The sequence below is a fragment of the Morus notabilis genome, unplaced genomic scaffold (assembly GCF_000414095.1).
Source record: "Morus notabilis unplaced genomic scaffold, ASM41409v2 Scaffold99, whole genome shotgun sequence".
Classification (NCBI taxonomy): domain Eukaryota; kingdom Viridiplantae; phylum Streptophyta; class Magnoliopsida; order Rosales; family Moraceae; genus Morus; species Morus notabilis.
The window spans coordinates 1,495,401-1,508,787 of NW_010362482.1; the positions used below are offsets into that span (position 1 = coordinate 1,495,401).

Genomic DNA, 13,387 nt, shown 5'->3' on the forward strand with positions numbered 1-13,387 from the left:
TTGTGTTTTTTTTTTTTTTTTTTTTTTTTTTTTTTTTTTTGAGAAGTTGCAATTTCTCTTTTAGATGCTTTTGAATTCTGAATGTCTAGTGTTCGACGTTTGGTTCACGGATTCAGAACTATGATTCAGAACCATTCTCGATTTACATGTGTTTTATATGAGAGAAAACACTGTAACAAGCCACGAACCATGATTCGAACCATGGCACGAATCCTCATACCAAACACTAAGTCTACTAGATGATTGCAGGCTGCCAGCATGGTGGAGCTCCTGGCAATGAAAAGCGTATTATTAAGGTAATAGTAGTTTTTGAGATTTTGATGTCATGATATTGAAGAGACTGTCTAATTATGCTGTTTTTCATCTGGATAAAACTCTTTGTATTTTCTTTTGACAAGTTAATTTTAATGAGAAGGCCACAGGTGGAGGGGCGTACAAGAATGCAGATCTCTTTAAGGAAAAACTTGGAATTTTCCTTGACAAGGAAGATGAAATGGATTGTCTAGTGGCCGGGGCAAACTTTCTGCTTAAGGTGGGATTCTAGTACCACATTTCATGTACTGGTGTACTGCACATTATGGTTTTATTTGACTAATAAAGTTGGCCCTTCGATCATTCTCTGAGCAGGCAGTTCATGAAGAAGCCTATACTTACATTGACGGTCGCAAGGAGTTTGTGCAGATTGACCGTGATGATTTATACCCATATCTGCTTGTCAATATTGGTTCTGGTGTCAGTATGATCAAAGTATCTTCCATGCATTAATTACTCCAGTCACTTTAATGTTTCGCAGATCTGAATCTTTCTAGGAGTTGATAATGGTACTGAGTCTTGTGCTTGTATAGGTAGATGGGGATGGCAAATATGAGAGAGTGAGCGGAACCAATGTTGGTGGTGGAACCTTCTGGGGTTTGGGAAGGCTTTTGACGAAGTGCGAGAGGTCAGTTATTCTTCTGCGTAGTTTCATAGAACGACCAATATTCACCATTCTGTTGATATTAATTTAAGGACGCTATTACCTGATTTTTCATATAAAAGACTGAATATGTGATTCCTACCGCAGTTTTGATGAGTTACTGGAGTTAAGTCATCGAGGAAATAACCGAGTGATAGACATGCTTGTTGGGGACATCTACGGTGGAATGGACTACACCAAGGTATGCGATGGTGATGCGAGTTTTCTTTTCTCCCGTCTAATTTTCCCATCCTGGGTTTTGTTTGCTGCAATGTGACTTTTCTAATTGTTTCAGTTTGGTCTTTCATCAACTACTATTGCTTCTAGCTTTGGCAAGGCAATTTCTGACAATAAGGAGATTGAAGATTACAACGCCGAAGATGTTGCTCGGTCCCTCTTAAGAATGATTTCAAACAATATTGGACAGGTCAGATGCCTCAATTTTTGCATGCAAGAAATAGAAACCACTGCTAACATTCAATTTGGTGATATATTATGAAATAATGAACATGTCTCGGGGGGAAAGTGGCTTAATATTTGTCTGATACTGAAATCTTCCTTTAGATCTCATACTTGAATGCTCTCCGCTTTGGACTCAAGCGGATATTCTTTGGAGGGTTCTTCATCAGGGGTCATGCTTACACCATGGACACAATATCCGTTGGAGTAAACTTCTGGTAAAATGAGAATTATTTGGTTTTTCGATATGACTGCATTTTGTTATAATCTATGTCTAGTATGTTTCCTCGTATGGCTGTTCATTACGACATCATTTTTTTTTTCTCCTCCCTAATATCTTTTTTCAGGTCTAAAGGTGAGGCGAAAGCTTTGTTTCTGAGACACGAAGGATTTCTCGGAGCATTGGGTGCGTTCACGAGCTATGAAAAGCATGGCTTTGGCGACTCCATAGTTCGTCAGTTGGTACAACAATCCCCCCTAAGCGCATCTCACGCAGGGTACAAGATTCACGGTCCTCTAAACGGGGAATGGAATGATAACGAAAGTATAGAGTGTAGTGTTTATGTTAATTAGAATCTGTATCCACTTCTCTTAGTATTCGGATGTGGGGCGATAAAAGGGGCAATCTCTGGCTGCCTGTGTGCACCCTTTGCATGTCCAAAGGGGCCGAGGCTTGGTTGACATATATAAGTGCGACGTAGTTGAGAGTTAGAGATAAACTGTAATATATATATATCACTCGAAAATCAAGTTATGAGAGAGAAACAACTCTTTTACGAGTAGACAATATGTTTCTTTTGCTTGTTTGTAACATTATCTCTATGTTTGTAATCCTTTTTGGTTCAAGATATTTTAATTTTGCCTTGTAATTCAATAAATGATTGGGCTCAAAATTTTCTAATTCTGCCTTTTTATTCAATAAATTCAATCATTTATCACTTAATAGTCTGCCACGCAAAGTGCAAATATTACACACACATATTTACATATATAGAAATATACTTTTATATATTTAAATGTGTATATACACGTTTATGCATTCTGACGTATGTATTTATTGAACCAAATCCCCTTTTCAGGGAGAAGTTGAAAGACAGACTCTTCAAAAACATAAAAACAAGAATTTTTCAGTAAATTTGGATAATCACTTGTAGCATCTTGAGATGTCAATAAAACAAGAGGAAACTAAAAAGAAGAAAATTAATTTCCGTAATCTTTCAAACGTTGGCATATCTGCTTAAGAACCTAAAGAACAAATCAATTGGCACTCAGTAGCCTCCTGTGACATTGCTTTGCATTGCTCCTACGGAGAGCCCATCTTTTTTTAATATCAGAAACATTATCAATTTCAGAGAGTAAATCTTCAGACAATTCAAACTCTTTGTTAGACTTTTCAGGGCCTAAATCACCCCTGATTCTCGCAGCTTCAGCACGCAGATCATTTATCAGCATCTCTGTGGTTCTGGTGGTAATACCTCTCAGATACCACGAAATGGGCGGAGGCGGAACGATTGCCGGTTGAATCAGCTGCTCCAAGCTCACCTTTGATCCAAGCCTTCCTTTGCCTCCAGTGCATGAGCAATACTCTGACCACGACTTAGGCTTCAAGGGAAAGCATAACTTCTCATCAACAAACAAAGGTTCCACTCTCCAGCAACCTTCAAATTTTTTCATAAACCCCGTTTTCACTTGCTTGAATTTCATCTGACAAGGACGGTTATTACAGAGAAAATGAGACTTAATTTTCCCATTACATAATCTTTGTAACAAAAGTGCGGTCAATGCAACATAAAATGATCTTATCCTAAACCTCGAGCTTGTTTTAACCCCTGCGAGTTTCTAAAGTCAAAGATTCGGTAATTTGGCCGAACTTATGATTTGAAAGACTCATGGGAACAAGTAGAAACCTCAATTTAATAATATCATTGTGAAATCAACAAGAATAAGTGAAGAGTCCTTACTGAGTGATCTTCTCTATTTTGATCAACTAAAACATGAACGGCTATGGTTCCTGACCACCAAAGGAATTTCCACAAAGCTGCTTGCTCTAACTCAACCACCTGCCTATGACCTTCATCGACCAAAACTTTTCTGGATATCACTTCCTGGGAAGATAAAAACTTATAAATTCTTGCTCTTCTTCTTTTAAACTTTGTTTAAGATCATAAGCATAAAAAAAAGATTAATAGAGCAATTATTTAAAAGGTTGTGATACAACTTACCTTAATATTTTTGAAAACTTTCTTATTATCAGGGTCAATCACGATATTGAACACTGCATCAGGAGGCAACCCAACATTGACATTCACTTTGAGGTTGCAAAGAGAACCTTTTGGTACACTGACCTGCCAAGAGTAACAACATTTTTCACCCAAGGGACCTTGATCTACATATATTCTAAGAAGGAGCAATAAAAAATGTAAAAGAAAGGACCCTTTAAAACCATCAAAAAACACTCGGGGAAAAAACATTAACAGAACTGAATTTATATACCATGAACATTTCCAACGTAAATACAAATGTCAATGCTATATTTAACACTAAAAAAGATGAAAATAGTATATTTGATATTTTATTCTATTTTATTTCCCAATGCATAATGCAACGTCAAATGCTATATCTACTTTCGTCATACTTACTAAGCTTTGGAATTTGAAAAAAAAAAAAAAAAAAAAAAAACTTTAAATTTTTAAACAATTTGAAAAGGACAAAGTTCACTAAATGAGAAACTCAATACATAAACCAATAGCTACCAAATGTTAATATTTAATATAAGCTGTACTTAGTGCCAAATTTGACATTATGTAACAAATTTAGGATAAAAAATAACATTATGTCAGAGTGTAATTTTCTTACTCAGATGCTAAAATTTAAAATTGGCACGCTGATTTAGTATTACATTTCAGATGCTCAAAAATACGGGAAGTGCAATAACTGAGGTTATACATGCCCAAACCCAACTAAAGACTGATGATCTTTTAAGTGAAGTTTTAACATATATTAATGTAATTAACCTTAGGCAAAATTAACCGGAAAAAAAAAAGGAAAGGAGAACATTCCTCACCTTTATTTCTGAATGTTGATCAGCCCACGAAGGATTTTCTCTCCATGCTTGCAATTGCTTCTTCAGATCAACATCAGAAAAAGTAAGTGTCCTTTTTCCCCTTTTACGGTCATAGTTCAGGGAAAAATGTCCATCATCTTTTGCAAATCTCTTGAGCTGTGACTGAAACAAACACAATTTCTTCTCACTCTAAAGCTATAATCAAAAACCCATTAGCCAAATTGAAGATTTTTTTTTTTTTTTTTTTTAACCAAAGTACTTGCCTTGAGAGAATTTTGAAGCTTGTGAGGTAGTTGCACCAAAAATTTAGGAACTGCCATGTTAAATTCCTTGGAGCTTCCATTTCTTTCCTTTTCTTGAATTTCTACACTTCTTCTTTTCATCTCAATCTTAGCCATTACAACTGCACCAATTATCAAGTGCTTTAATAAATATCATATAATAATAATAATAATAATAATAATAATAATAATAATAATAATAACGTCTCATTACTTATAGGCACTGAAATCCAATAATCAAGGAAAGAGAGAGCTCAACGGCAAATGAAACAATAATCCAATTATTTTAACCGGGAAATATATAATTATTCAGAAAAAAAAACCCAAGAAATATATAATTCAAGGAAATTCACTTCAAATATTAAAAAAAAAAGGAAAATAACTTACCAAGCTGGTGTTTTAATAGGAGGAATATTCATTCCGGTGTTGATTAATGAGGAAGCTGAGTACCAGATTCGGTGATGGGTAAGGAATTACTTTCGGAGAAGACTGTCACGTGACACACGTGGGCAATACGGAAAGTGCTAAAACAAAAGTCTCCCACTTGTTACACCACGCCACGGCTTTAACGATCTTCTATCAATGACCGTTGGATTAGAAAAACCGAATCTAGCGGTGATCGGCAAAAGTGTATCGGCCCCACGTGCGAATGAGCTAACGACTAACGACTGGACGAGGTGCGACGAGCCAGGTCTCTGGGCCGTTACGCGTCTCAATTGTCGTTTTTATTATGTACACTGTTGTTGTCGTTTGTCAGTGAGTGTGTCATCTAAAATTGAATACAATGCTGTCGTTTAATAACGAGCGTCGTTTCCTTAAAAGAGAACGAGCATCCTTTCATAAAGTATTGTCGTTTATAAAATTTTTGAGTGTAACGCAGTTCTCTATACTAAAATGAGAGTGGCGCCGTTAATATGTTAGAGTTAGAGTTGCAAGTTTGGACCCTGTTAAATGGGTCAACTTGAGGTCCGGCACGATTTAATTCTAAATTTTTTAGGAAAACAGTAAAAAATAGGCCAATATGAAAAGCTTAAGAAAGTATATAGGCTAATTTTTAGTTATAGAAATTAATAGGCCATAACTTGTCAAGTTATGGTTCATAACCAGATAAGTTATAGACAAACTTGTCAAGTTATGGTTCATAGGCAGACAAGTTATGGACAAAAACTGTGAATAACTTGTCAAGTTATGGTTCATAACCAGATAAGTTATAGACGAAAACAGTAATTTGGCATATTTATTAACTTATATAAATTATTGGCCTATTAATTTTAATTCATCTCAAGTCTTGGCCTATTTTCCTCTTTCTCCCTATTTTTTAAGTTTAGAATTGGGCTGGGCCAACCTTCTCTCCTTTAGGATCGATCCAACTCGGTTAAATATTATATTTTTAAAGATTTTTTTAAGTACCTTATAAAATATCGAGCCAGGCCGGCCTTACATTTTTTAAGCTTAGGGTCGGCTAAGTCGTCTCTCTCTCTCTTTTAGGGCCGGGCTAAGCCGACTCTCTCTCTTTTAGGGTCAGGCTACTGGCCGTGCGTCAACAAACTTACACCTCTAGTTATAGTTAGCTTTTCATAGTCTCTTTCATTTTTCAACATATTTTCCTTTGCAAAAACCAAAAATTCGTCATTTCTTGAAGTTATCCTCATTTGTCGGATTTTTTTGTACATGGTTCATGTCATTTCTTAGGGAGTAATCTTGACAAATACTTTAAAAGTGTATGGGTCTGAATTTTTATCTTTTACCCTTGATTCATAACATTTTTAATCAAATAATTACACTTACAAAATAGTATTTATTAAAAGTAAGAGGTAAAAATTTAGGCTCATATACCCTCAAAAATAAATTCTCTATTTTTTTGTTCCTTAGGTCCTTTAAGGGTCGGCTCAAGCCATTTGAGGACTGTTCTTATCCTTATTTTATCCCCGTTTTGTGAAATATTTTAGATTTATTGTTGCGTGTAGATGCGCTTTCAAAGTATTCAATGATCCATAGAGAGATGTTCTCGTTTAAAACGTTCTAGTTGTTTTCATATATGATTTTATTTTTCTATTTTATTGTCGTTCAAGTAAAACAAAATTTGAAAACCGCAACAAATCTAAAAAGATCTAAATTATAAAGTAATTAGCATAAATAGTCCTCAATTTATTTAGACATTTTAAAGCCTATTTGGTTGGAGGATTCGTTCTCTGATTCGAATCATGGTTCATGGTTCGCTACAGTATTTTCTCTCACAAAAAATACACGTAAATCGAAAATAATTTTAATCTTATGGTTCTAATCTATGAACTAAACATGCTCTTAATCTCTATTTTTTTTTAATTTTAACGAAACAATCCACAACCTTTTTTAGACTGTTGCAATTCATACCTTTCCGTCCACGACCGTTAATTTCTTCACAGAACATACCACGTGACTTCTCATGTCATGTGAGCTTCTGCGAGGGGATATAATCGTAAATTGGCTATTGAACACCCACCACTTCCATGGCCGGACCCAAGCTTGGATCTTCCCTTTACCGAGCCAAACGCACCACTTCCATGGTCAAACCCAAGAGAAACTGTCTATGCAGAGTTGTACAGAGAAATTTAACAAATATACTGCAAATTAAAATTATTTTTTGACAAGGCTCTAATACACACGGAGAGCATCATTCTAAAATAAAATAATTTCACGTCACTTGAAAAGTTCATTTCCAATCCATTTATTTTAAATTTTACTCTACAAGGAATATTCTTAATATATTCCTTTTTTATTTTTTTTTTATATAATTCCTAACCATTTAGGTGACGTTTGGTTCATGGATTAAAATCATGAGATTATAACAATTTTTGATTTACTTGTATCTTTTATGAGAGAAAATACTGTAACGAATCATGAATCATGATTCGAATCAGGGTACGAATCCACTTACCAAATGTCACATTAATCTATTTCACCAATTACGTACATATATTACATATTAATTTTGCTTCATTTTAACTAAAAAATATTGATTTAACCAAAATCATGAAAATATAAAACTGGGATAAAAAAGAATAGTTTGCGTTTCTTTGGTGGCAAAATGGAAAACATTTTAGTCAAAATTATAAACTTGGAGAATAAAATAAGAATTTTAAATAACATTTGGCCTTTAAACTAAATTTTTTTTTAAAAAAAAGTACGTTAATTCTAACGCATGGGGCACGTCACTGTAGCTATGCGCCAGCCCTGACAGGCTGGCGCACAAATCTGGCCTAGGGTTAAAGATGTTCCTGCGCCAGAAGTCAGCCCTCAGCGCTGGGTGGTAGATGGTCAGTCTCTTAAAATATTTAAGGCCATTTAATTCGTTGATTTGAATTTTTAATTTAAGTTGAGATTTAATTTTATTTGAGAACTTTTTATTATAATAAAAAAGTTAAATGTGACTGTTTCATAGAGTTTTTTAGGCCTCGTTCATTTCACCGATTCGAATTTAGAATTTGAGTTTTGTTACAGTAAAAAGTTTTAAGAAACAGTCACATTTAACTTTTTTCATAACAGTAAAAAGCTCTCACATAAAGTCACATCTCAACTCAAATTAAAAACTCGAATCATCAAACTAAACGGGCACCTACTGTAGAAAAGCTCAAATTCTAAACTCAAATCGGTGAAATGAACGGGACCTTAATCCCTCAACATTCATTTTTTTTGACAATTTAAGTCCTTGTCTGTAAAATTAACAACGCTTTCTAAAATGTAGTCTAGATAATCACATCATTACGTATAATAAACAAAAATTCATAAATAGTTAGAACATGTGTAAAATATTATAATTTTTAATTGGTTTGAATAATAACAGAGAGAAAATTTTGTATATACATAGTTTTTTTATATAAAATTCTAAATTGCTTTGTTAAATGTCAAAAGTCGTTCGTTAATTTTATTGTCAAGACAAAAAGGGTTAAAAAGTGAGTTTAAGAACTAAATATGCTTAAATTAAATTTAAAGACCAAAATATCAATACACTTAAAGTTCAAAGACTAACAGAACTATTAAAGTAGAAGTGATTAACACAACTAAAAAGACTAAGCTGGATAAAAAGAAGTATTAAAAAAATATATATCATAAAAGATGAACAACAAAATCACTAATTCATTTGGTTCTATTTAAGGACTTCAACCCATAATTTTAATACTGCTCACTCACAAAAAAAATTTTAAAAAAGTTCTCATTAATAATTCTCTCACAAAATTTAAATTTAAAATCAAAATTAATAACCTGAATGCTTGAATTAAATGAATCATAAATCAATAAGTGACATTTGGAAAAAAATAAAAAAAAGACACGGACGGCAAAAACGATAAAAACTATAGTAGGTATTAGGTAAAGAATACCTGAAAACTACTTAAAAAAGAAAACAATAAAAAAAAAAATTGCACATGGCAGCATCCTTTGGAGAACATCTGAAAGAGACTAATTATAAAAACAAAATAATAATAATAAAAAAATCTGAAAGAGACTAATTTACAAAAAGAAAGCAAAATTTCCAACGACATAAATGAACAAGAAAAACGACGGAAACAAGAAAACGGCCTATAGTTGGAACAAATCAAAAAATAAAAACTTATAACTCGTTTGGTTAGCGCATTTAAATAAGTGATTTTAATTCTGAATTCAAATTTTGTGAAGTTACTATTGACGATAATTTTTTTATGAGAAAAAAATATTATAACATAATCAGAATTATAAGTTTAAACAACGAATCCTTAAAAATCACAGAATTCACGTCCATTGTGAGAATATAAATTCTGAAAACAACAACCATCTAAAAATAACAACAGAGTTTAATGATGGACCGTGGACTCAATGGAAAAACACAAAAATGACAATATGGTAAAGACGGAGTCAATCAAGAACAAAATCAGAACAACAGACGACATGACAAACATGACAAACGACCCCAAGTTATAGAAGACAGAAAGTTCGAAAAATACATAATTCAAAAGAAAAAAACAACAACAACAACAAAATGATAAAATAAAACTAGTAAACAACCGACAATGTGAGATACAACTGGAAATTGTACTGCCTTGGTGTGTGCAAAACTGTATGCCCGTTTGGTATATGGGTTTAAATTAGTAATTTTTATGAGAGAAAAATACTATAATAAAATTAAAATCATTAATTTAAACCCATAAAAAACCCATATACCAAACGTTTTCTTCGAGTATAAACAAGAATGACGAACAAAAGATAATTCAGCGTCTCACAACATAATTTTCTTTTCCACATAAATAAAGCCCACAACATTACACTCAAACGACTACTACGGAGCCTAAACAGTCACATAGAAAGCCTAATTAACATTTATGAAAAGTAAACGTCGCACTTGTATCCACGCATTATAATGCTCTTATATGACGAGAGAAAAATACCAGACGCCAGAAGACGCAAACCAGATAAATACATAGCAAACTTCTAGGTGGTTTATCAAACTTTGCGGCACACATCACCTTCACAAACATATCCCTCCATTGTCGTCGGCTCATCCTTTGCCTCTTCATTTTTTTCCAAAGCGCACTTTGGATGGAGATCAAAATCACATTCCCCACAGTAGAAGGACCATCCATGTCCTGTTTCATCACACGCATCACAGCAATATACATTGCGACGAGTAAGTACAAGCTCGTGTTCATCATGGAGCTCATGCTTCAATTTCTGAGGCCACCCCTTTGCCTGTTCTTCAGCCTGTTCCTCCAAATGCTTCAGATGTTCTTCAGTAAATGGGTAAGCATTGGCCCCATGAACGCCTATGAGATCTCGCGCTTCCTTTGTGACCGTTCGACCAGAGGAGCCAATGGCTATAGCTGCAGGAATGGCTTCAATTTTGAATTTGCGGTCCAAGAGTTTCTTTCTCTCATCACCATAAGGAAGGGCCAGCCAAGGCATGCTAGAGAAATATTCATCGAAGGAGGACTGATCACTGTCGCTTGAGATGAAGATCACTTCAAATTGATTGTCTTTTTCTTTAATTTCATGATATATCTTGTTCAGCTTAGGCGTGAATCCACGGCAAGGTGGGCACCAGTGAGCTGAGAAATAGAGCAGAACGTTCTTTCCAACAAGTTCTGACACGGGTACCTAATCAAAGGCAGGATTGTATATCTGAGTCTTACAATATACCATACGTAACTGACAAGAAAAACTATTAAGAAAAAAAAAACACACACACACAAATTTAGAGGTAGAAGAATGAAGCAAGTGTACCTTGGAATCATTCTTTCCAATTACAAAATCTTTATCTCCAGAAACCAACAGTGACTCCAATGTCTGCGATGCTTCTTTCGCTTTCTCAAACTCGGCAAGCTCGGCGAGCTTCTCAGGTGTGAAGGGGTAGGCGTCAATGCCATGTTCTTCAATGCGTTCAGCTACATTGGGGTCCAAAGTCTTGCCATCTGGGCCTATTATAACCAGTGTAGGAATGGTCTCGAGCTCAAAGTAACGCACAAGCTTTTCACAGCTTTTGTCCTTGAAAGGCAAAGCTAACCATGGCATCGCCTCAAACCCTTGTTTGTGCTCTTCTTCTTCATAGTCCAGAGGTATTAAGACAACCTCAAAGTTCTCACCTTTCTCCTTGAGTTTATTGTAAACATCCACAAGTGTTGAAGTAAATTCAACACATGGCTCGTGAGAACTCATTGAGAAATAGAGGCCAACCATTTTCCCTTCGAGCGCAGACACTGGAACCTGTCGATACATACATTAAAAGATCATCAGTTATTTCATTCACTTAATAAAAATAAAAAGTAGAGCTAGCCCAATAATGTTAATAACAAAAACCTTTACCTGATTCCCGTTGTTTGAGACCAGATAATTACGAGAGCGAGAGACCAAGATAGAACTCAAGGATTGATTCCTCTTTGTTGCCTCTTCTACCTCTTTCAAGAAGTTGATTCTTTCACAGGTGAACGGATAGCCATCAACTCCATATTCCATCACAACCATAGTCCCATTCTCAGTGGTAACCTCACCATTCGAGTCGATGATTACAAGATTAGGAATCCCCCTCACTTTGAACAACTCCTTCAAGTGCTTCCTTGTGTCCGAATCAGAAAAGGGGATGGCAAGCCATGGCATTTCAGAGAAGTAGTCATTGAATGACTCCTCATCTCTATCAGAAGACACAAACACCACTTCAAAGTCGCCTTTCGGTGCGACTTCTTGGTAGACTTCAACCAACTTGGGAGTGAAACGGCGGCATGGACCGCACCATGATCCAGAAAAATATATTGCCACTACTTTCCCACTCAAGCTACTAATTGTAACCTAAAATCACCAAAAGAAAAAACAACAAAATTTTATCAAACAATCAAAAAACCTTTTCAGACTAGTACATAAACCGAGATTGAAAACCATCTGATCAGCATCGAATTGGTTCCTTCTACCGTTTTATCCAATTAAAATTGTAATCAATTTGAACCCAAAGCCTTACAATGAAGCCAGAAATGTACATCGAAAACCATCTGATCATCATAAAACAACCAAAATAACCAGAATTTGGTCGATCATCAATCAAAACACCTTCTTTAGACTAGTACATAGACCTTAGAATGAAGCCAGAAATGAACATCGAAAATCATCTGATCATCATCGAATAGGCTCGTTCTACCATTTTATTCAATTAAAGTTCTAATTCAGCATAATATACGAAAAGCAATTAGGTAATCAAGTTGAACATGAAAAAAAAAAGAGCTAATTTTAACCTAAGAACATCGAAAATAATTAAAAAAATAATAAAAAAACCGATCAATCAAAGAACTTCCTTAGAAACAAGGACTTCCTGTTATAATCACAAACAAAGCAAAAACAAACGAAAATCGAACAAAAATACGATTTTTAAAATAATCGAGTAATCAAAATTGGTTTATGCGAGAGTCGTACCTTGTCGCCGTTGTTGCGGACAAGGAAGTCCCTCGGGTCGGAGGAGAAGAGCGCCGATAAGTCATGAGAGACGCCATTGACATCGCCGTTCGCCATTGATGAGCCTGTAGAGTGTGGATCAAGCTTTGGTTTTGACTGTCAAGTCTTTTCTTGTTCCTGATTCGTCTGAGTTGCGTAAATTTATTGTCTTTCCTGTGTCTATATATACACCCAGGGAGATGCTTTTTTCTCGTCATCTTTACCGAGTTTACTACCGGATAAGACGACGAGGTTTTTTTTTTTTTTTTTTTTTTTTTTTTTTAAAAAAAAAATTTTTAAAAGAAAGAGAAATAGTGCGGAACTTGGGTGCGAAGGAAATGCAGTCGACGACTTTTTTTAAAAAAACTCTTTCGTTTTGTTATTCCACACGTCATGTCTTATGGAATAATGTTTCTTTTTTAATGGTCTTGTTATTTATTCGTGTTGTCATTTGTAGAATTTTCCATGGGCCTTCACCCGAGACAACCAAAATTATTTAAAAGAAAGAGAAATAGTGCGGAACTTGGGTGCGAAGGAAATGCAGTCGACGACTTTTTTTAAAAAAACTCTTTCGTTTTGTTATTCCACACGTCATGTCTTATGGAATAATGTTTCTTTTTTAATGGTCTTGTTATTTATTCGTGTTGTCATTTGTAGAATTTTCCATGGGCCTTCACCCGAGACAACCAAAATTATGCGCACTAT

The 13,387-nt window shown here is 34.8% G+C and overlaps 3 protein-coding genes across 4 annotated transcripts in view; 1 reads left to right on the forward strand and 2 right to left on the reverse strand.

The window, feature by feature from the left end:
* LOC21410368 (pantothenate kinase 1) overlaps positions 1–2,245 on the forward strand; it is a 3,800-nt gene extending 1,555 nt beyond the window's left edge. The window contains exons 3-10 of one of the 2 annotated variants that reach the window (XM_024168168.1): positions 250–296; positions 416–532; positions 628–732; positions 846–940; positions 1,064–1,157; positions 1,251–1,382; positions 1,520–1,632; positions 1,762–2,245. In XM_024168168.1, the coding sequence (XP_024023936.1) occupies positions 250–296; positions 416–532; positions 628–732; positions 846–940; positions 1,064–1,157; positions 1,251–1,382; positions 1,520–1,632; positions 1,762–1,987 (929 nt within the window). In that variant the 3' untranslated portion in view covers positions 1,988–2,245. Of the gene's footprint in view, positions 1–249; positions 297–415; positions 533–627; positions 748–845; positions 941–1,063; positions 1,158–1,250; positions 1,383–1,519; positions 1,633–1,761 lie in introns of both variants that reach the window. The other variant, XM_010102146.2, reaches the window with a different exon arrangement.
* Positions 2,246–2,499: 254 nt separating this feature from the next.
* On the reverse strand, positions 2,500–5,209 carry LOC21410369. The gene is made up of 6 exons (XM_024168108.1): positions 5,147–5,209; positions 4,742–4,881; positions 4,479–4,640; positions 3,637–3,759; positions 3,376–3,519; positions 2,500–3,118 (listed from the first exon to the last, which is right to left on the reverse strand). The coding sequence occupies exons 2-6, from the start codon at positions 4,874–4,876 to the stop codon at positions 2,672–2,674; spliced, it is 1,011 nt and encodes a 336-aa protein (XP_024023876.1). The 5' UTR covers positions 4,877–4,881; positions 5,147–5,209; the 3' UTR covers positions 2,500–2,671.
* A 4,771-nt stretch (positions 5,210–9,980) lies between these two features.
* On the reverse strand, positions 9,981–12,899 carry LOC21410370 (probable nucleoredoxin 1). Its single transcript, XM_010102148.2, has 4 exons — positions 12,665–12,899; positions 11,570–12,049; positions 10,991–11,470; positions 9,981–10,864 (listed from the first exon to the last, which is right to left on the reverse strand). Exons 1-4 carry the CDS (start codon positions 12,758–12,760, stop codon positions 10,214–10,216), a joined length of 1,707 nt encoding a protein of 568 aa, XP_010100450.1. The 5' UTR covers positions 12,761–12,899; the 3' UTR covers positions 9,981–10,213.
* Between the last annotated feature and the right edge of the window lie 488 nt (positions 12,900–13,387).